The 22307-nt window shown below is 53.7% G+C and overlaps 8 protein-coding genes across 8 annotated transcripts; 5 read left to right on the top strand and 3 right to left on the bottom strand.

The window, feature by feature from the left end:
- Positions 1-788: 788 nt before the first annotated feature.
- QC761_409010 (uncharacterized protein) lies at positions 789-2845 on the bottom strand (the record flags this gene model as incomplete). The annotated part of the gene is made up of 2 exons (XM_062879178.1): positions 1842-2845; positions 789-1775 (listed from the first exon to the last, which is right to left on the bottom strand). Exons 1-2 carry the CDS (start codon positions 1998-2000, stop codon positions 789-791), a joined length of 1146 nt encoding a protein of 381 aa, XP_062732319.1. The 5' UTR covers positions 2001-2845.
- Positions 2533-4018, top strand: QC761_409000 (uncharacterized protein; the record flags this gene model as incomplete). Its single annotated transcript, XM_062879177.1, has 3 exons — positions 2533-3183; positions 3243-3441; positions 3498-4018. The coding sequence occupies exons 1-3, from the start codon at positions 2821-2823 to the stop codon at positions 4016-4018; spliced, it is 1083 nt and encodes a 360-aa protein (XP_062732320.1). The 5' UTR covers positions 2533-2820.
- A 313-nt stretch (positions 4019-4331) lies between these two features.
- Positions 4332-7368, bottom strand: ESC4 (regulator of Ty1 Transposition). The gene is made up of 4 exons (XM_062879176.1): positions 7101-7368; positions 6606-7039; positions 5113-6550; positions 4332-5061 (listed from the first exon to the last, which is right to left on the bottom strand). The coding sequence occupies exons 1-4, from the start codon at positions 7236-7238 to the stop codon at positions 4417-4419; spliced, it is 2655 nt and encodes an 884-aa protein (XP_062732321.1). The 5' UTR covers positions 7239-7368; the 3' UTR covers positions 4332-4416.
- Positions 7369-9592: 2224 nt separating this feature from the next.
- QC761_0066890 (uncharacterized protein) lies at positions 9593-10851 on the top strand (the record flags this gene model as incomplete). The annotated part of the gene is made up of 4 exons (XM_062872654.1): positions 9593-9644; positions 9833-10038; positions 10160-10395; positions 10809-10851. 4 exons carry the CDS (start codon positions 9593-9595, stop codon positions 10849-10851), a joined length of 537 nt encoding a protein of 178 aa, XP_062732322.1.
- An 18-nt stretch (positions 10852-10869) lies between these two features.
- Positions 10870-13070, top strand: tbp1 (TATA-binding protein (TBP); the record flags this gene model as incomplete). Its single annotated transcript, XM_062879175.1, has 4 exons — positions 10870-11117; positions 11170-11245; positions 11348-11774; positions 11839-13070. The coding sequence occupies 4 exons, from the start codon at positions 10870-10872 to the stop codon at positions 11853-11855; spliced, it is 768 nt and encodes a 255-aa protein (XP_062732323.1). The 3' UTR covers positions 11856-13070.
- Positions 13071-13365: 295 nt separating this feature from the next.
- Positions 13366-14874, bottom strand: QC761_408970 (uncharacterized protein; the record flags this gene model as incomplete). The annotated part of the gene is made up of 1 exon (XM_062879174.1): positions 13366-14874. The coding sequence occupies one exon, from the start codon at positions 14872-14874 to the stop codon at positions 13366-13368; it is 1509 nt and encodes a 502-aa protein (XP_062732324.1).
- Positions 14875-15440: 566 nt separating this feature from the next.
- On the top strand, positions 15441-17906 carry QC761_408960 (uncharacterized protein; the record flags this gene model as incomplete). Its single annotated transcript, XM_062879173.1, has 1 exon — positions 15441-17906. The coding sequence occupies one exon, from the start codon at positions 15441-15443 to the stop codon at positions 17904-17906; it is 2466 nt and encodes an 821-aa protein (XP_062732325.1).
- Positions 17907-18871: 965 nt separating this feature from the next.
- On the top strand, positions 18872-22058 carry QC761_408950 (uncharacterized protein; the record flags this gene model as incomplete). Its single annotated transcript, XM_062879172.1, has 2 exons — positions 18872-20235; positions 20297-22058. The coding sequence occupies exons 1-2, from the start codon at positions 20204-20206 to the stop codon at positions 22056-22058; spliced, it is 1794 nt and encodes a 597-aa protein (XP_062732326.1). The 5' UTR covers positions 18872-20203.
- Positions 22059-22307: the final 249 nt, after the last annotated feature.

Below are 22307 nucleotides of genomic sequence, written 5' to 3' on the forward strand. Positions count from 1 at the left end.
CGCCTTCATGATGGTGACAATGTACTGCACATGTACCTAAACAGCTGAGAGACTCTGGGCGGGAGGTGGGGGGACAGGCTGACTAGTGAGGCGTCATGTTTTGGACTCTGCTTCTCGGATTTGGTCTTGTTGGATGGTTCCTACGTTTCTGTTCAAGATCTTCATTTTGGAGCCCCTCTGGAAGGGTATATATATTTGGGCCCAGGTCCAAATACACCGATTACATCCCGCAGAGGTTTATTCAGGATCAGGAAGAGGCTGTCGGATGGCTGGTCGAGACATGTGGCTACCTGCGGGATATAAAAAGTTGGACCGGTTCTTTCTTCATACCCCGGCACGTGAGAAGCTTGGGAAAGTATTGCGGAAATATCTGAGGAGGCCAAAGCGACAGTTGGCATAGGGACGGAGAGCGCGGGAGAGGTTGGAGCAGGTACAAAAGTGTCAATGTCTTAAAAATGATGGGCATGCCCCTTGACTATCTTTTTAGACCCCTCGATTGTCTCGAAAGCGTCGCTCGACTATCTTCAGAGGCCACGAATCCCCCATTACACACAGTGTGACCCCCTCTGTATAAGTGAAGCATTGAATCAAGCTGAAATTAGACATGTGTCCCATGTTTTCTCCACGGGCCGCACTCCTCCTCGTGTGATCCCGCGCACGACATGCTGTGCTCATCACATCCCGACCAGTCAATCCCATCCCTTCCCCAACGCCAAAACACCAAAACCCAAAAAGCAAATTGGTATCATCAATTCATCCATTTTTGACCGTTCTTTCAGAATACCACCCTAACCACCTATACTGGTCCGTCTATTGCCCGGTTCATACGGTGGAAGCATGGGTGCTGATGGCCTCATCCCATCCGACACCAACGCGTGGTCCATATCAGACGTGGTCGTCATCTGGTCCTCCTCGAGCAAACTGGGCATCCGGTGGTGATTGTGTGGGTGCGGGTACTGCTGTTGATGTGGTGGGTGAGGGACGTAGTCTCTCGAAGGTGGTTGCCGGTGCTGATGCCTCATGCCGTCTGAAACCAACGCTGCTTCGGCATTATCGCTATCTTCGTCCAAAGAGACTCGGTTGAGAGCATCCGACTGCGGCCGTCGGTGTGGCGATGGCACCGCACCGCCTGCTCCCACGGGTCGCCGTGGGATGGCGGCTGTGTGAGCCCGAGCATGAACCGCCGAGTAAGTGGGGCGCGATGTTGAGGCCGTCGTGGTGCTTCGAAGAGAAGCAGTGCGTGAAACGATGCCTTCGCTTGGTGGTGCTGGTGGCGCCAGATCGACTCTTGCGGTGCTGGAGATGGGTGATGGCGCCTCGAGGTCCTTGACCGCCTTAAGATTTACCTCCTCGTCCTCCCCCGAATTGCCAATCTTGATATACTTGAGCTCCAAGATGCGGACGACGTTGAGGACAATGGTCGCAATGTAAAAGAAGACCAAAGCGTGGGCGAACCCAAAATATGCGCGCTCCAGAGGGCAGAACTTGTCTAGTTCCCCGGGCATGTTTTGGTTCCCGTCAGTGAAGCCATTAGTCGAGAACCCGTTTGGGTACCCGTTCGGGGCATCGCCGGCCAGATACTCCTTTGGCCGCGTGAGGCCGACACAGCTGACAGGAAGGCCATTCCAGGCAAGCAAGGATATGATGGCCATCGTCATGGCGCAAAAGATCAAGTCGAGAACCACAAAAGCAACCAGCCATGGCTCCGTTATGGAACGCCAGTTGTAGTGTTGAACCAAAATGGCGATGGTGGTGTACACGGTGATGAGGACGATCTGACAAGGTGTCAGCCTTAACTCGAGCTAGGTCGGTGGGACAATTGGAGACAGAAGGAAACATACCAACAGCTCAAGGATGACCATGTGCTGTGTCATACCGAGCTTCTTGACATGAATCCATATGGTGTTGAAGCCATGTAGAGCGGTCGATACTAAAGCCGCAGCAAGCTGCAGTGTTCGGGCGATGGCAAGCCATCTTGAAGATGACCCCCAACCCATCATTGATTCCTTCACCAACCAAACTATGGTGGTGGACAAGGCAGAATAAACCTAACAAGCGAGGTTCTTTCTGCAAAAGAACAACTGCAATGCCAGAGCATTCGGACAAAAAAAAATAGAAAACAAAAAAGACCGTCATCCCATGTGGATGTCCAGTCCAGAGCTGAGAAACGAGAGAGGGGCTGTGTACCCTGGGCACATCTGCCCTATTCGGGGGACGCTGTGAGGAGAGGTTGGCGATGGGTTGGCAGCAGGGTTGCAGCCATTCAGCGGCCATCGAAAAGAACCACATCTGCGGCACTACGGCACCAGCTTGTTGCGAGCTCTTCTTCCTTTTCCATGCAAGCAAGCAGGGAATCTTCACCAATTGCTACCCAATGAGATTGATCTGCGGTGGAACACGAGCATCTCCATGATGTTGTCGTGACTGGACGAGCTCCGGTTCGGGAGAGAAGGTGTGTTTCAGGTCATGGTAGTAGCTTCGTGGTAATTATTGCCGTCGCGAGGCTTTCTGATGAGAGATGCATCTCTGGGCGCCATCTTATCTTCTTCGTACAAGTGAATAAGAGGAAAAGAGAGAGAGTCTCCCCACTTGAGGAGACGCGTCATCCCAACACAGCCACACAGCCTCCCAATTGCTGCCAAGCCCCTCGGTGATTGGCCACCCCCCTTTCCCTTCATTCAGTTATTCACTGGAAAAACAACTGCCAGCAACTGTGAGATTCTCTCAGAGAGCCGCATTCCATCTTATTGCTGCCTAGATCCCAACAAACAACTTTACCTCTCTGTAACTGTCCACGCGGCGGCCTCCGGCGTGTTGATAATGGTCGCCATTCTCTACTTTCGTCTCTATTGCAAGAAGAAAGAAGAAGAAGAAGAAGAAGAAACTATTCTTCAGGCCGCCGCCACAACCAACGAAATGGCTACTGACACTCTCCAAAGCAACAACGAGAATGAGAAACGTAGCACCACCTCATGCTGCAACAAGTCAGGCCGCCGTCGTCGCAACTGGCCATTTCTCTGGCTGACCGCCATCCGTACCTGTCAACTGGCCTACTTTGCCCATCTCCACGCCGTAGTCTTCTTGTTCGACCAGACTGGCTATTACAATGGCATGTGGGCATGGTACGCCTCCCCAGGTGACGATGAGCGATCAAAAGCCGGCATGCGCTGGGCGCGGGCATTGGTAGGTTCATGCCATTGTACATCCTTGGTGTGCACCATGAACTAACACCTCTCTCCAAGTCTCTCCTTAACCTAATCTACATCCTCATAACCTTTATCTTCTCCCTCATGTTCCGCAACCTCGACCCCAAAAAGTGGCGCCTCTTCGGCATCCACACCTTCTTCGGTGATCTGCTCATGGCATGGTCCCTCCTTCACATCCTCCGAGTCTTGCATCCTTCTTACACCAACTACTGCTACGATGTCCCCCGCAAGTTTGGTAAGTCCTCCCCCCCCGCCACGCCAACATATCACAACCCACCAACACCTACATAGACTACGAAAACCAAGGCATCCTCACCTACCTTGGCAAAGGCCAATTTAACAAAGAACGCTACCTAACCTGCGCCCTCCTCGACTCAATCTTCACCCTCGGCGCCATCCCCGCCTTGTCTCACATCGCCTCCATCATCGCCACCACTTGCAACATCCGCCGCGCCACCAACCAGCAACAGGTCGAGGTCTACCCCAAGGAGGAGGGTGCGGTCGACATCGAGCAGGGCACGATGATCATCCCGCCAGCTGCCGAGCCATCCCGTTCCCAGTCTCCTGTCTCCTCATCATCCAGGGGCCCATCACCACCGCCGTCGTACCGTTCCCGATCCAGCTCCGGAGCAACAGAAGCCGGCCGTCCCCCAAGCTACAGGTCAGCGCCGTCGGTCAGAGCTCGAGCGTCAATGGAGACCGTGTCGTCTGTTGATCCTGATTCCTATCTTGTATCTGATGGGTGGAGGGCGCCGGAGCACCCACCAGTATATTCCAGCAGACCGCCAAGTTTGCGGGATGGACAGGTTTAGTTTCTTTTGTTCTAGTGGTTTTCTTTTTCTTGATTAGCGGGCATGGTGCGATGGTTCAGGCGTTATGGGTTGGTATTTTGAACAAAAACACCGTTTTGGTGTTGTAGAGAGCCCACATCACAGCTCTTCTTGTGTATTATCAAACACATACTACCCAAGTATATATATATATATATATATATATATACTGGGTTTAATCAAGCACGATGAGACATGCACATAATAATATCAACATCTATGTGTTACGCTTTCATTCCTTTTCGAATCCCTAAATGTACATCCACTTACTACCCTCTTCTCCTTCTTCTTTTGTAACCCACCCAAAAACAATAACTTTGAACTTAACCTAACGGCTAACAACACCAAAAACGCCTCACCATAACTCGCTCAATGATAAATCAATCCATCACGTCCCCCCTCCCGGCCTCCTCCTGCCCCTTCCAAAGATACTTCTTATCAAACGTCAACTCCTGCCTCATCGCCACATCCAACAACCAATCCCCATTCACCACCCTCGGCTCGCAGTGCCCATTAACCGCCATCTCCTCAAACTTGGGCCACAGCGCCTTCTCCCCCGGCGTGGTCCCGCTCAGCAAATACACCGGGTCCGGGTCCGCCCCCCCATCCTCCTCCGCCGTCGTCGGCTTGATCGTCGTCCCGCTCCTCGCCCTATAAATCTTGAATATCGCCCCGTTCGCCTCCGCAATGGCTTTAAAATTCTCCACCCCGTTCTTGATGTCCGCCGTGCAATAAATCGGCACATTCCACAGGAGCTTCCCTTTATTCGCGCGCGCGCGCCCGACAGACGTCCCGAGGTTGATGTTGAACTTCTTTTCGTTTTCCTCGTCAACCAAAAAGTGGTCCTCCACTGGCGGACGCTTGTTCGTCTCGAGGCAGGCGTCGAGGAACGAAGTGTTGATTATTTCCGCGCCCTTGGCTAGGCACTTGAGGAATTTCATCGTGCGGACGACTTTGGGGGCGGCGAGGTAGTCGCACGGTTGGGTGTCTTGCACCAGGGTGACGCCGAGGTTGCGCAGTTTCTTCTGCGGAGGTGTTAGCAATGCTCGATAAAGAGATGTGGGAAGCAAGCTTACCCGGTCCGAATCCTCCAAGTTCTTATTCCCTACCCATCTCTTGTACCCCGTCGCGCAAATCCTCATCGCGACATTCGGCAGCGACAACCTCGGCCTCTTGGACGGCCTGCTCTTCTCACCGGTCTCCTCTTCCTCTTCATCATCATCCGCATCAGCATGGCCGTCCGGACTAGAGCTTCTCGTGCTTCTCTCCTTGTCAATCTGATCCATCGCCCTCTTACCACCCCAAACCCCATCCTTCAATGGCCTCCTCTTTTCCTTCTCATACAACGCCAGATCCGGAGCAATGTCCTGAAGCTTGGAGAGCGCAGCTGCTTTGGCATTCCGGCTGCCGCTTGACAGGACGGAGGGGGTATCATTCTCCTTCCCTGTGCGAAGATGACGACCCTTGGCTGGCGTGACAAGGTTGGGCGCGGTTGGGGCGGCAGCAGCCGCCGCCTTTGGCTTTCGCCCCTTCTTCGCCGTTGCCGGTGCAGCAGGCGCTGGGCTCGAATCCGTCATGAACGAGTCTTGCATGGTGCCAAAGTCCTTGTCCAGGTTCATGGTGAGCGCGTTCTTTTGCGCCGCTGCGGCCACTCTCTTCTTCTTCTTTGCTGCCGCATCCATGTGTTCCTCTCCTCCTGGGTAGTACAGATTGCGGAGCACAGTCTCGTCGAGGAAGGTTTTGCCAATAACTTCGCCAAGATTCGTTCGCCGAGGCCATGCTTTGTACTTGTCGTCGTTGAGAGCCAGAGCCTGGCAGGCAACATAGCTCTCCTCGATCCAGAGGTGGTTGACGATCTCGATGTTCCAGTCCTTGGCGGCTTCACACTTCTCGCTATGCAGGCGAGCCGTGATGAGATGTGTATTCTCTGCCTTCATCGTTCGGGTATATGTAGCACCGGCAGCCGTGACGAGGTTCTCCAGGTAGATACGGGCCTCACCACCGTAGTTGGAGAGTGTGATCTTTAGGTCCTTAAATCCTGGCAGAGGTTCTCTTGGAACTGGGTAATGAAGCAAGCGCCGAAGCGGCGAAGTCCACTCGTTGTACACAATCAAATAGTAGAGCCACGCCAAGTTGCCGACGTCTTTGCCCATTTGCGAAGCCCTGACATATTGCTCGCCATCACGGTAGTGACCGACAAAGGTATTGCACTCTTCAACCGTCCCCACAACCTCGCCTCCACCTCTTGCAATCTTCTCGCCAATGGTCTTACGGGTCGAGTCGTTGATGGGGAGGTCGTCGCCCAACAGAACCTTCTTCTGCGAAAACACCACGAGCTTCTCCCCCCCCTGCGGTTCGTATGGGCCACTGGGGACAGCAGAGCTAGCACCCTCAAGTTGCTGGCTACTTGGGATTTTCACCGGTTCTTCGGAGGCAGTGCGCAAGACTTCCGGGTCGGGGAGGAGATATGGACCTTCGTCGATTCGTTTGCCCAGACGGAAGCAGTCGTCGAACCTAAAGATGTATGATTAGAAGGTGCCCGTGCCAACAGTTGCACACCAAAACCCACCAATGAGGAAGGACAATCTTGGCCTTCAACTTCTTCTCGAGCGCCTCCTGACATTTTGGGTGTTCCAGTGTGAGAGCGCAAATGTGGGTGGTTAACTTGTTTAGATCCTTGGACTCCATGCCCCCGAGGGCCAAAACGCCACCACAGATTGCCTCCCTGTCTAGGGTTGGGATGTCGGCGCAAGTGACGGTCACGCTTGAGAAGATCATGCGGGGATCTGGCGAGTAGGGCCGTAACTGCGCCAGCTTTCTGCGATGAATGCTGACTCTGATCCAGTCCGACTTGACCACGGGCACCATGGCGGCCAGCGACTCGGTGTATTCTTCAAAGTCAATCGTGTTCGAAATAATGTGGGTGGCTTTCTTCCACCGGATCTTTCCCTGGCGATCTGGCTCTAGCACTTCGGCGCCGTGTTCTCTTGCGACATCGGATAGCTACGAGCTGAGTAAGTTGCTTGGGTTCTTCAGACGAAGCTGGACAACAAACGGGACGAACAATGGAGATTAGCTGGCTCGAGAGCTGCTTGCTTTGCACGAAAGCGATAGCGCAGTCGGCGAGCAATGGGGCCTTCTCATGCTGTTCCGCCATGTTGAAAGCAGGCTGTCGCATGCGCGTGTCGGTGATGGTATGCATCAAGTGGTGGACCGTCGAAGTCTGTTTGCCCAAGCTGGTACGGATAGTGGTAGGTTGTGGTGGTGCTTTGTGGCTTGTGTGGGTGTGTGGGTGGCCGAGACGCGTCTCGAAAATCCACCAGGACAAGGAGAGACGCGAGACAACCGCGACTCACATGACCCACCAAGCAGCTTGCTTCCCATTTAAACCCTGGCCGTAAAGTGGGGCCGTCACTGAGCTGAGGTGTTTGATGACATCGAAGATCAAGATATTTCCGCCAGGTGCTGACACAAGATGCGGCATGGCCTTCTACTTCCTGTCTTGGAGAAGCACTGCTTTGGCACAAGCATAGAGAGAGCTAGGGATAGATGTGTGAGCTGTGTTGGAAGTCTTTCAATAGCATTTGCAAGTTATGGTCGCCGCCAGAAGGTCAGACTGGACAAGAGGAAATCTATCACAGACTCTGTCTGCAGTCAAAACGAAGAGATGGTCTCGAAGCACCTTCTCCGCCGAAACAAACAATTCCATTACATTTAAATGTCAGACGATACATATGTTTATTCAAGGTATCTAGTTGCTAAAGCAAACTACATGCCGATAAATCAGCATATCTGGCATAAATGCCGGACTTGGTAGATTTTAGCCAACGCCCATACCAACCATGGCTATGGCTCATGGTTCATGGCCGGAGTATTGCACAAGTCAAATGCCACCTATCAGAGTCGATTTTCTGTGGATTATTGATTTGCCAAAGCCAAAGCCTCCGGATCGAAGAATGACTCCTCTTGAACAAACTCAATAAGCCTAACGCCAGTGATAACAGTCAAACCAGACCGACTATTGTACGACCCACCTAACCCCGTGCCGTGACACCGGGTCCGGCTTAAAGCTAAAATGACATCTGCACAGAGCCATCATCATAATGAGCACACCCACATCGTCGATATTCTGTGTCCTCCGAGCTTGGTGATGGGGGAAATTATGGTGTTGCAATCGTGACGCGCTGCCCCTACGCGCGCCGCAAATGTGAAAACGCCAAAATTGCGAAATCACGATGCAGCCAATCAGCGCCCTATCACCCCCCGTGCCTCGGACTCTCTCAGCCACGGCGGGGTAGCTTTAACAAACAGCCCGACAGGAAAGCCCATCCCCTTATCGCGACGAATCGTTGATGCTGGATGCCGGACAGACGCAAGATAGTGTAAAAAAGCAACAATCAAGAACCAATGAGTCGTGCCAACCATCTCAGCTTTTCTCAAGGACCTCCATGCGGGCAGCCTGTAGCCTGATGGATCCCGCCTTTTCGGATCGTGTGCATCCATGGCTTTCGTCCTCAAGTCGGTGTCGACACAACGCTGCCATGTGAGAGAGAACCAGGAGGAAGAGGCCAGAAGGAGTTGGGTTGTGGTCGGGCTCTCTTTGGTTGAACGTGAGTGGGTGGCGCAATTGACCCGCAGCTGAATTTTAGGCCCCCCTTGGCCACCTCGGTGCATGTGTCGATCCTAAAAATGAAATGAGGATGGATGAGTGATGTCGCTGCACGAAAATGAAAAGGAAAAGCTTCAAAAAGATGCAAAACAAAAGGACAAAAAATGATCACCAGCAACAAGTCGGTGTTATCGCCATGGTGTTTGTTCGCATCGGGGTCAAAAGTTCCTCTGTTTGCGCAAGATGTTGTTGTGTGAGTCATCACTTGAACAGGGCGGCCCACCAGTGGCTTGGGTGAGGGTGGGACATGTACCAGTACTTCAGGCAAGATGCCGGACAGCGATTGCGCCCGAGCCCTGTGCCGGGATGTGAGCTACAGCCGTTTGTTTGGACTGGGACTCGGTTTGGACAAAGCTGTCAAGATGTGCAACATCAAATGTCGAACCTCGAGTCCGTGCAATTGTTGGGGTTTCGGTATGCCATGATGTCGCTGGCGTTGATCGAGCCGTGATGTGCATACCTGGGTTGGTGGGTGTAAGCTTGAGAGCGCTCTCGGGGTGGCCTTGAAAGTTACAACAAAGTCTGTCGCCGCAAAGAGGTCGATACGCGTCATCGTCAACCGAGGTGTAACCGCCTGGACTCAACAAGAGAGGAGTAAAGTTGAGCCAAAAGGCCGCTGTGGCTCTTTGATTTGGCTCGCGTGATGGGTTTGTGGCTCCTGCGATGAAAAGCTTGCTCGTATTGAAAGGCCATTGTCCGTGTACGATAGCCATGTGTTCCGGCGTGGGCAAAAGGGCGTCAGGCTCTGGTGGTTGGGCTGTGATGGACAGAGGCGACAGAGGTTTCATGGCTTGGATTTGGCAGTGGCGATCATGTCCTCATCGTCATTCTAAGGGTCTTGTTGAAAAGTTTTTGCTGCGTGCCAAGTTGGTTCAGTCAGGCTCGCCATGGCTGAGAGCAGTGTGGACATGATGGCGCTGGGCGAGGCCGGACATGGTGGTGAGAGTTGTTGCGGTGCTTGTTGAATATTGTTACATCGCTGTTGTTAGAGGAAAGAGGAAAAGAATGCTGCCATCATCAATATTTTTGGTTGATAAATGCAAGAGCAAAAGGGCCCTTCGTGACGGCGCAGTGACAAGGGGGGCGTGTTTTAGAGTTGTGGGGATGTGCCAAGTACCGCTACTTAGGGGGCATCAAGGAGGCCCGTGTGTGCCGTCCCCGCCCGCTGATTCGCTGGTTGAGTTTTCTTGTTGGCCTGAGGCAAGCAGACACGGCTGGCAGACAAAAAATATTTAAGAAGGCACCATCGCCCACCTTGCTCGCCCTTTGGAAGAAGTTGCTCGGTTCTGCCGCCCCACATATTCTCCTCCAGCCACACTTCCCGCACCATAGCGTAAGCAACCGTCGCCAACCCCGACGAACTTCGCTGTCGTGATAACTTCCCATTTTTCTTTTCACTCCTCGCTGCCTCTGCCTTGTGTAGCCACAACGCACAGCCAAATACTCTCATTTAGACTCCCGGTCGATACAGGAACCCGATCGATTCCGTCGTCGTCGACCAAGACCACCTTAATCAAAAAGAAAAGATCAAGATCATTTGCACAGGTCACAGTGCAAAACCCAAGACAAGACAAGACCCCTCTCTCTCTGCCGTGTGCTTGAAAGTGTGGACCACCTCGATACATCATCGCATCAACTCGTTCTCGTTCTCGTCGTCGCCAGAACAGCCACGACTTCGTCATCTCATCGAGTAAATATTTGGTCGACGGTCGAGAGGTCTTGACGGGTTTCAGGTGCTTGTGTCGGCGAACAGTAGTTGAGGGGGAGACATTAGGTTGTTTATCTCCCATCTTCCGGTAAGAAACTCACCTCTCTGCTTCCATTCACTCCCGCACTCTTGCGAGTTGCTCTCGCTGCTGCCTCGACAACCCCGCCGCCGACAACAGAGCAAACTGCCAATTCACCACCACAACGCTCGGGCCCACTTTCCCTCAACGGCGCAACTATAAATTGGCCGCTTCTGACCCCCCTCCGTCTTTTACGCCAAACAACACCGCGAGATCGTAAATTGCCATTTCACTCTGCGACTACAAAGCACTCTTTATTTGCGCATTATCACAATCTGCACGCTTCAGGAAGTCATCTAACAGCTCTACCCCGCAGATTAGTTCGCGCGCAGACAAAGTCATCTAAAAAGTCGCTTTGAGATCTCACAACCGCAATCATGGATGCGATTCAAACCCACCCCACGAGCGCTGCCCAGGCCAAAGCCTTCACTGCCCCCGGTTCTCTCTCCTTCCCCACCGGACATGCCGATCTGAACCAGTCGGTCGCGGGCAATGGCACTGTCGCCAATGGCGCACAGCAGTCGGGCGTCCAAACCACCAACGGTGCTGGGGTGACTCCCGCGACCCCCGCTGCGACGCCGGGCGCCGCTTCAGCTGGACCCAGTGGTATCACACCCACTCTTCAGTAGGAACACCTTTGCATTGCTTTGCAAATAAATGTAGGCTGACCTCCAAAGGAACATTGTCGCGACTGTCAATCTTGACTGCCGTCTGGACCTGAAGACAATTGCGCTGCACGCTCGCAATGCTGAGGTACGTGTTGCGATCTGGTCTGGGCAGACAGCTCTTTTGAGCGACTTTGCTCCATGACCTTATCGTCAACAATTTTGCCAAGCCAGGTCTAACATGCTGTAGTACAACCCCAAGCGTTTCGCCGCTGTTATCATGCGTATCCGTGAGCCCAAGACCACCGCTTTGATCTTTGCTTCGGGCAAGATGGTCGTCACTGGCGCCAAGTCGGAAGATGACTCCAAGCTTGCTTCCCGCAAGTATGCCCGTATCATTCAGAAGCTCGGCTTCAACGCCAAGTTCACCGACTTCAAGATCCAGAACATTGTGGGTTCTTGCGACATCAAGTTCCCCATCCGTCTGGAGGGTCTTGCTTCCAAGCATCACAACTTCAGCTCCTACGAGCCCGAGTTGTTCCCCGGTCTCATCTACCGCATGATCAAGCCCAAGATTGTGCTCCTCATATTCGTCAGCGGCAAGATTGTTCTCACAGGCGCGAAAGTTCGCGAGGAGATCTATCAAGCTTTCGAGATGATTTATCCCGTGCTGCAGGGTATGTTTTGCCATGTGATTGCCAGTTTCCATGATGACGTCATTGTACTAACTTTGCCCGCCAGATTTCCGCAAGATGTAGATTTCGTCTCATCACTGCGCCTGGCACGTGGACTTTCCATCCCACTTTGGGCACCCATGTGAACGACTTGTACATTACCCCCCACTTCACCCTTACCGAAAACCCTCTGGCCGCGAATGAGTATTACGAATATCATACCCCTCCCAAAAAGCACTTGATCACCGACCGTCGGCGACTAGCACAAAACCGCCCATCGGTTTCGCCTTTTTCGGTCACCCAAACTTGTATTTTTGCTGTTTTTGTTTTCTCTTTTTTTGTCAGCATTGCAATGGCGTTCCGGGGGAATCAACAATCGGGGGACAGACGATAAAGGATCCACGCGCGGATTTGACTTCTACCTGAATTCGGGTTATAGTACATAGATTTTTTCTGGAGATGGCGCGCGCAACAACTCGACGGATCGGCGAAGAGGAACTGGGGGCCTGGTTTATTTTTGCGCAGCGCACAAGGGGGATCTGGCTCTTTTTTTTCTCCTGCCACCGTCGTTGTTTTAATGGCTCGGGATGATGGCAACTGGGATTTGAGCGGGTTACCAATGAGGCGGTGGGAACGACATGAATGTGCGAAACAATCACAAAAAAAGAGGAGCGAGAAAGGAATTTCCACGCCGCACGGCTCACCTCAATCTCTGGGTGTTTGTCGATCATCTCAAGATTTTTTTTTTCCAATGGTGGGAATGAGAAAAGAAAAAGAGAAGAGAGAGTGAGATTTGGGGGATTTTACGGGTGGGATCTGGGACATGATCCGGCAAACCTGACATCATGGTTCTTCTTTTTTTGTTTTTTTTAATCACGCGGAACAAAAGCTGGTTTGCTGATTTTGTCTGTTTGTTGTTGTCTGGTTCTCGGACACGACGACGAAAAAAGAGGCACAACCTGCAAGATGAAGAACACATGACCCCCTCAAACTACTCGAGGTGTGTTGTTGTTGGCGCAAGCAAAGCGACGGCCACTGCGGTTTGCACCACACACACACACAAACAAGAAAAGAAAGACGATTGGTGGTGGGCTCTTTTGCAAGAAACAAGAAAAACGACAGCCGCACACATTACAGGACTGCCTTGAGCTTTCTTTATCCGCAAGGAAACAAAAAGCTTTCCGGTATTTCAAGCCTTGAGCGAGGGGAGAACATCAAGGATGGTGAGATCCTTTGGGCAACCTTTCGCAAATTGGGTGAGAATGGACAACTGGAGAGCAATAATTTCATCTGGGTGAAAGATGGAAAGCTCGCTTCGGCGTTTTTTTAGTTGTGGTTTCGTTTTTTTTTTTTTTTTTTTTTGCAACAAGGCTATCAATACCATCGTCTTATTTGACAGACATGAGTTTTACCACGCCGCACTGTGTTGTAGTGTGCCCTGCTTTGCCTTGCCCTACCTGTTGCGACATGCACGGTTTGATCGATTTACCTCCTTCCGTATCTTGTTCCATGTTGTGTATCCAGCTGTGCCCCTTTCAAGGCCTCACGCCCCTGTGGTGTCTCTAATTTTACCCCTCCATCGCATCAATACCCCTCACACAGACAGAGCCTTGAGGAGCTCCTCTTCCAGAATCAGCCCAGGCTTTCCCCCTCTGCTGCCGTCCTCTGTAAACAATGCTTTGGTTCCCTCCCCTTCCTTCCAAGCCCACTTTTCCTTGAACTCGGGTGGACAGTTTCGCTGGATGCAGTCCACAATCTTATCGCCAATGACGGGGAGGAACTTGAAGGCGTGGCCACTGTCTCCTGTCGCGACAAAGAGATTCTTCCAGTGAGGATGGTAGTCGATGAGGAAGTCGGCCGTCCGGGTATCAGAATACCAGCATAGTCTCGTCTTGGTGAAGGGACGGTCTACCAACCCAGGCAGCGGCGTCATCTCTCGGAGAGCAGCGCGAAGGTCGGCATCCCCCTCTGCTGGGATGACGAGGTCGGGGTCATGCAACGATGTCCGGGGGATCGAGACGAGGCAGTTGCTTGTGGCAGTTGGCGAGACGGGAAGGGGAGGGAAATGTACAGTTTGTGGGTTGGTATAACCGTAGGCATGGCGAGCTACCTTGAGGACCCGGTTGGTTGGTGGAATGATGAAGAGACCGCTGGAGAGGTTGAGGATGACGGGCATCTTGCCGAGGATCTCTTGCTCCTCTTCGGTGATGTTGAGGTACCCCAAGACTTGGCCCGTGGCGACAGCCTGGCCGTCAAGGTCGACAAAGCTTCCTGTCCATGCCCCTGCTGCCACCATGACCAGGTCCGCGGTCAAGACGCGTTGGTCTTGTAGCCTCACTCCTGTCACACCGGTGTCATCGTGCTCCAGAGACTCCACTGTGCCAGCAATGAAGTTGACGCGTCCGGTTTGTCTGACTTGCTCGTAGAGCCATGCCATCGACGCGCCGGCGTCTGTCCAGCCGCTGTTGTAGTTGATGTATCCCCAAGCTCCAGAGCTGCCACCGGTCCCGAGAACCTCGCAGATCGCGTCGGCGTTCGGGAGCTCTCGGATGCGCTCGGCGAGCATTGGGTCACGAGAGGCCAGAGATGAAACGTTCTCCCAGCTCTTGCGGGCATAATCCATGCCGGTTAGCTTCTTGTGGGAAGACTCACTTGCGCCACCCTCTACGGGAGGGTCCGCGACTGGCGCGGCAGAGGTGGCATCGCCGACGACGAGGAGACCTGTTTCGTGGTAACGACCCTGGGCGCCGAGATCTGTGGGCTTGTCTTGTTGGCGCCATATCAGCTGAGCTTCATCGCACAGAGCGGCATACGCGTGGTCGGCGTAGTCTGCCCTGACAATGCGGCTCGTGTCAATGGACGCGGCATCGGGGGATGGGAAGGTAGACTGAGAAGAGGGGTCGGACCTGTCAATGACAGTTATGGAGGTGTTGATGAACTCATGGCGACGAGTGAGAGCATAGGCTGTGGAGAGGCCAAAAAGACCCGAGCCAACAATGAGAATGGAGGACGGGAGGTTCGTGTTGTTGTTGTTGTTGTTGCTGGTGGTGGTGGTGGTGGTGGTAGTGGAAGAGGAAGAATGTTGAGGAAGGGAAGAAGTCATGGCGGGAGAATAATAACCGTGACAAAGTTGAAGCGAACCCAAACTTTACTTACGCAGCCGAGACAGCTGGCAACACGTGCACGAGACTCTTTTCGAGAGCAAGGGCTGGGCTGTCCACAGAGGTAGGGAAAGGGATGCCGACCTAAATCGATTCACTGAGGATTTAAGTATTCAGATAGAAAGGGAAAAGCCATGCTCTTTGGGCATAGATGTATCTTTTGTTGAACTCTCTTGACCCCGCTGCGGTTTATCTCGGGATTTGATATCTTGACATGGTTCTCCGTAAGTTGCCACATGCGGTTAGACTACGGCCTTTATACTGGTCCTCCACTTCCATGATTCCACCCTCATGATGTTTTGGTCTTATCTTGATGCCCAATAACCGGTCTGCTCCAGCGAGGGCACGATGTGTTACAAACCAACCTTCAAGGTGCTTAGAGTTTGTGCACGGGCCAAGCAACGCCAAGCCAGGAACGCTATGACCGTTGCCGTCAAGGTGCCGCCGTCTTTGTCTTCGCAAACAACTGTCTTTCGTCAAACAGCAATGCTTGAGCAAAACGCGAAACATGTCGAACAACAACATTGCCGAATTTCCTGATGTTCAGGCCAAACTCCAGCAGCCAAAGGAAAAGTCAGCATTCGAGAGACAAAAAGCAGAGATCGAGGCGAAGCGCCTGCGCGAAGAGGCCGAGACGGCAGCTGCCCTTGCCGAATTCCAAAAGGAATTTGGAGGCGACGATGAAGAGGATAAGCTTCCTCGAGGCTCTCACCAGACATCGAGATTTGGGAATGGCCCACCCACTCGACCAGCTTTCAACAGCCCGTCACCTTTTGGAGGTGGTGCAGGCAAGCGACATTTCGGCCTTCCTTCGGGGCCCTCGTTGAAGAGCGGTCCTGGGAGTTTGGGACCTCCTCCGCCATCATACGGCAAGAAGCGAACGTTTGATGGGTTTCAGCAGGACCGAGATCGAGAGAGGGGACGAAACTGGGATAGGTCGGGCTTCGAAGATCGAGAGGCGGGATCCTTGACCGTGTCCAAGGCTTTCGAGGCCAGTGATGATGAAGGGGAGGCAACGGCTGTTTCCGGCCGTGCCGAGGAGAAGGCGGCTTCAAGACCTACCCTACGTTTGTCCAACTTGCCACCAGGCAGATCACCGGCATTCATCAAGTCTCTGATACCGGCAAACTTGACTGTGGAGGATGTCAAGATCGTGCCACCAGCGGGACCGACCGGTGCTGACCGTGACACGGAGAGAAAGTCGGTATCAGCGATAGTTACGCTGTCAAAGGAAACCCCTGCTGCTGAAATTGATGCCGCAGTCAGCGCGCTGCAGAATCGCTATCTAGGCTTCGGTTTTTTTCTTTCTTTGCACAGACATCTCTCCTCGGCCGCCATTGCGTCAGGGTTTACAGCTCTGCACCCTTCGACCTCAGTGGTATCACACCCATTTGGGGCGAAGAAGGTCGACGAAATTTCGAGGCCGCATGGCTCACATTCGGTGAGCTCCCACCGCGGCTATGCGCCCCCTACCCACTATGGCCCTCCCATGGGTGGTTCCGTCAACCGAAGTGGGATCCTCCACGTTCCTGTCAGCCCGCCACGGGATATCAAACAACTTCGCATGATACACAAAGTCATCGAGTCGGTCCTGGAGCATGGGCCACAGCTGGAGGCCCTCCTTATGTCTCGCCCGGATGTGCAACAAGAGGAAAAGTGGGCATGGCTATGGGATGCGCGCAGTGAGGGTGGTATCTGGTACCGCTGGAGGTTGTGGGAAATTGTGACGGGTTTGCAGTCCACAGACAAGGTCAAGTATTGGCCATTGTTTGAGGGAAGCCATGCCTGGAAAGCACCAGCACAACGGCTTGCCTACGAATATGTCACAGGTGTCGATGAGTTTGTCTCAGAGCCCGAGTATGATTCTTCTGAAGATGAGGATTTCGATGACGAGCAGGGTCGACAGGGCGAGCACAACGAGCAGGAGGATACATTCTTAAACCCCATTGAAAAGTCAAAGCTGTCTCACTTGTTGTCTCGACTACCAACAACAACAACCAAGATCAGGAAAGGAGACATTGCGCGCATAGCAACATTTGCCATCACGCACGCCAGCCGAGGAGCCGATGAAGTTGTCGAACTGATTGTGTCCAACATCGAGCAACCATTCGCATATACCTCGGCCAATCCAGACTACAAACGTGATGGGAAAGAGAAGGACGAGGGCTCGCGCGATGCCTCCCCTGCTCCAGACGGCAAACTTGGATCCGATGGACTTGACACTAGCGCAGCGTCACTTCTCGGCCTTTATGTGGTCAGTGACATTTTGTCCTCTTCATCCACCAGCGGCATCCGCCATGCATGGCGGTATCGTCAATTATTCGAGAACGCGCTTCGAGCCCACAAGACGTTTGAGAAGCTGGGAATGGTGGTGGATAAGCTAGGCTGGGGACGGATCCGGGCCGACAGGTGGAAGCGCGCCGTAGAACTGGTGCTAAGCCTCTGGGAGAGTTGGTGCGTGTTTCCGGTTGAAACCCACGAATATTTCGTCAACAGTTTCAACAACCCACCAACTCTGAAGAAGCCGGTGGATGTTGGCGGAACAGAGCAAAAGGCGGGCAAATGGAAGCCAGTGGAGACAGAAGCTGGCGCAAAAGAGAAGGACAACGGCTTTTTGCCGATCTCGACCAAGCTATCGACTGACCAGGACGACGAAAATGGCCACTACTTGGAGGATGTTTTGGAATCTCGTGATGGTGATGTCGAGCTCCAGTCACCCTACATGTACTACACCTCGGTGCTGGATGAGTTCTCTGACCTGGACCTCGACGGTGTCCCATATGACGACGACGACGACGACGAGAATGGGGTCAGCGGAGATGTGAGCATGCCGCAACCGACAACGACAGAGCCACCAGCAGATAAGGTGGAAACCAAGATCATAGGAGGCTTTTCCATGTCGGCGGCGAAGGCTGCGCCAGTGAAGAAGCGGATGCGTGCAGTGGACATGTTTGCGGGGTCTGACTCTGATTAGACGGCCACCTGAGAAACGGAGGCGTATCTGGGGAAGATAAGATTAGATCGCCAAGAGATCAAAGTGCCCTTTTGACTTGGCCCCTATATCCATAACAGCCGCCGCCGCCACGCCACCCACATCACATCGTCAGGTCTCAAGCGTGAATGCAAAGGGCAAAGGGCAAAGGGAAAATAGACAATGCTCGGCGGTACTGGGCGGTGCTACCCACCCACGTCTCGCGTAACATTATGCGAGGCATGCGCTATCCACGGGGTTGGGACAGGAATGGGCGGCAGAGGAACGGCACTATTGAGGTTGGGTTCATGCGTTCGGCTCACACCAAGCACCAAGTCACGCAAGTCTACGAATAGGTGAACGAGTTTGGAGGGAGGCAATCACAGCAAGCATGGCAAGGTAGTAGTCGACAGCCAGAGGGCGTCTCCCAAAAGGGCCAATTACTAAATGCGTATAGCAGATCCCGCGCAGTCCCCCAACCTGCCCGCTCCTTGGCTGTTGGGTTGCATTCCATCAAGCCATGCACGCCATGTTGGAGAGAAGATAGTAAAAAGTTTGTCTAGCTTAGGGTCTAAGGTATGTTGCGCACCTGTCATGCGGCGTTGCCATCCCATCTTGTGGTGTGGATGATTGTGGTGCACATGAGAGTGTCGGGCGTAGTTATCTCGAGTTTATTATTTTCTTTGATGATGAACGCGGCGGAGATGGTTTTGTGTGTGTACATACCTATCTCAAAAGACCCGAGCGTAGTCACCAGCTTTATTACACGGTACATAAAAGTGTCCCTTGGCTACGAGGCTGGACCAACGTGGGTGGTGGTTATATTGCTGACTAAAAACTTGCGCACCCCACTTTTGGCACCTTCCCATCTCAAGCCATGGCCACCCACCTACCCACCCATATCTGCAAGAGCGAAGGTTGTTTTTCATCAAGACCCGGGGAAAGGCCCCTGACCTCCAAGAAAGGATGTGCTGTGGCCTGGAGTAGCGATGGCTACAAATGCTACCTTGGAGAATTCCGAGCTGTGACAGGTGACAGTTGTGATGAATGTCGAGACGAAAGCCTTCCAAGCCCAGTTGTTTCCGGCATTCTCCACCCGTGCCTCTTCCTCAGGAAACTCAACCGACTCCAGCTTGTTGCAACCTACACCACCTCTACACAGCACAGTCACAATCCAAGCCCGGCAGCCCAGTGGTAGCAGTCTCCATCTCCGCCCTGCCTCGCTCAGTTCCGGCCCGGCCCTCCCCTCGCCCCAGGTCCAGCAGCAGCTCCGAGCAAAGCTGTGTGTGCTACCTACTACCTCGATAGCTCACCGGCATATTCCATCTCTCACTCACCTTTGCAAGAGACACAAGCTCCAGCAGAACCACCGGCGCTAGCCCTAGAATGGCGTGACCCTGGGACCTGGATTTGTTCTTCTTTTTATTTTATTTTATGCTTCTTCTCTTTGTCGGCTCTGCTACCATCGACCACCGTTCCGTCCCTTCGGCTCAACTCTAAGTGCCGAGCCAGCTCTGGTACCTCGTCCACCTTCCACCGCCAAAACCCAACAAGCAAAAAGCCCCGTGCCTGTGCCTAAGCTGCGGGCCAGCGCCGCTGACATCGCGTGCCGGTTGGAGGGGGACCTCTGAATGTTGGAGCTGCTGACGGGACAGACTAAACCCGCTCGGACTTTGCACAAATCTGTGGACGTCCTTTCTCTCTCTCTCTCCAGGTCCGCCGAGTCGCCTGTACAAGATTCGTCCAGAGTCCTGACTGACTCTTGTCAACCTCAACCGTCGACGGCTTGACAGTTCGTCTTATTATCCGTCTCGACATTCTCACGGACGGTCTTCTTCATCTTCGTCCCACCGCTTGCTGGCCTCGAGGGTCTGTCGGTTTCAGCTCTTGGGGTGTCTAGAACGTTGAGAGAGCCTCAAGCACACGGTGTCGATCTTTTCGGTCTCTTCACCTGTGGCGATACAGCGCGCGTTATAAACAGGAAATTCCGCTCTCCTGAACCAGACCTCGGCAGCATCCGACAAGTCTTGTACCATCCGACCACACAGAAGCTCTCGGTTGCTTCAGCCAAAGCACTGGCGATAACCTCTCTCCATTCGACGCATTGCTCGCCAGCCTTGTCACTGCCTGCGGCGGTATGAGCTGCGAGCTCGGTCTTGCTTATCCTACTCACAACATTGTCTCCAGCAGCGGCTGGGACACAGGCTCTGTCCGAAACCTTGAACGCCTCAGAAAACCTTGCTGAGCAAGAAACAGAACAGGCTTTTCCCCCTCATCTCCCTCTCAAACAAACACACAAGATGCCCATCATAAACGGGCAAAAAATGGCCTGGTATGTCTTGCTTTTCTGTTTGTCCCGAGGTTTCCTTGCTGACGCTCATGCCTTGACATAGCGGGCCATGCATTCGCGGGCATCGCTCTACGAAATGCAACCACTATAACGAGCGGGTGATGGTGCCGGTGAGGAAGCCTGGTCGCCCCCTGAGCACCTGCCCCTGCCCACCTGGGAAACCATGTGTATGCGGCGGCGTTAGAGTTGCCATTCCGAAGAAGCAAAAGTGCCATTGTCCAGCTGGGACTGTCGACAGTGCTACCAGCTCCGAGTTCGACCCTTCGCCAGTTGACACACCCATCTCACCAGCATCACGCACCTCTTCGAATCGAGTCACCAAGTCAGGTTCGGGGTCCAAGTCAGCCAGCCGAAGGCAATCGCTTGCGCTTGCGAACTTGGAGAGGATGGATCCCAACTCCATCAACCTGATCCCGTCGCCCAATGGAAATGGAATGATTGGAATCACGGCCATGGTGAGCCCAAGGGACGCGACGTTTGGACATCCGATGGGGATGGTACCCATGGGACCTCGGGAGTCTTTTGTGCCTGCACCACCACCGGATTTTGGTGGCCCAATGGGATACAACATGCCCCCAAACATGCCGCCACACATGCCACCGCCTCACTATCCCCCGCATATTCAGATCCCGCAACATATCAAGACGGAAAATGGCGGATTCGTCCCGATGCTGAACGGGACTTTTGTCTCGCCAGTGCCCATTCCCGCCTTTGTCGATGGCCCTCACCCACAGGGAATGCAGGCATTCAACGGGCCGCCGCCGCCACCACCTCCCAATCCTGTTCTCGAACCATCGGCCATGTCCAAGCCGAAGGGAGGTTCGGGAGGCGGGGGCTGCTGTGGTGGTGGCAAGAAGGCACCCCCCATTCAGGCGCCTCCTCCAGTGCCGGCTCCTCTTCCTACCCCTCCTCAGCAGCAGATGCCGAACACAATGCCACCACGCCAACCACAGAACGCCCCGTCAGGCGGAGGCGGCAGCTGTTGCAGCAGCAAATCTTCGCAGCCACCCCCCATGCCCCAGATGAGCCCCAACGTTATGCAGGCACCCCCTCAGCCGGGTTTTGGTCAGGGATTCATGCCCCAGTATCAGACTCCGATCGATATCAAGATGGAAAACATGCACCACCATCAGCCATTCCAATTTCCCGGTCAGACTGTGTTCACCTATCCCGCCGAGTATGGCTCATGGCAGATGCCCATCAACCCAGCCATCTGGCAGCAAGTTGTCTCGCGGCCGCCCATGCAGCAGCAACACGAGACGCCTATTTCTGCCACTGCTCCCAACGGCAACAACGGGACCGTGGGCGGGAACTCTCACGAGTGCGGCTGTGGTGAGGGCTGCCAGTGTGTTGGCTGCCTGGCTCATCCGTTCAATTCGCAAATGCTTCAGTATGTGCAGAACGCCTACAGCCCCAACAGCAGCCACGGCAACAGCGGGAGCGCGGATTCCAGCGCCAATGCCAGTCCCAGCGCGAACCCTTTGAACCTAGCGAGTCCTGTGGAGATTCCCAGCGGGCCGGAGCTGCCGCCATCACACCAGACACAACCGCAGCCACCACCAAGGCCGAACGCGAACGAGTCTGATGGCTCGTCGAACGCACCCACTCCGCCGAACGAGGGATCGCCGGCTCTGTCGAACGAGGAGGAGCTGACGGCGCTGGATTACTATTTTGTCCACTTGCCCATTTCGGCTTTGTGCGTGGGGGCGTTGGACATGTGCCCTTGCGACGAGTCTTGCGAGTGTGTGGGGTGTTTGGTGCATAACACTGCGGGATTCCCTCAGGGGGATGGGGGATTCTCTTAGGTTTTTGTTTCAGGGATGGGTGGTTTATCGTGTGTTGAGTTTGGGTTGGCATTTTGTTTTTGTTTTTTTCTTTCCTTGGCTATCACTCTATTTCGAGATACCCATGGGCTGGTTGTCAATGCTCATTTTCAGAGGGGAAAGGTAACACAGGCAAGAAAGGGGGGGGGTAGGGGTTGATTTCGAGATTGGTGACAGGAAAAGGGGGGGTGGGCATTTGTGGCTGTGTTGAGGAGGTGATACCCTACAGTG

This window comes from Podospora bellae-mahoneyi, chromosome 4 (genome assembly GCF_035222275.1).
Source record: "Podospora bellae-mahoneyi strain CBS 112042 chromosome 4, whole genome shotgun sequence".
In the NCBI taxonomy this organism is placed as follows: Eukaryota; Fungi; Ascomycota; class Sordariomycetes; order Sordariales; family Podosporaceae; genus Podospora; species Podospora bellae-mahoneyi.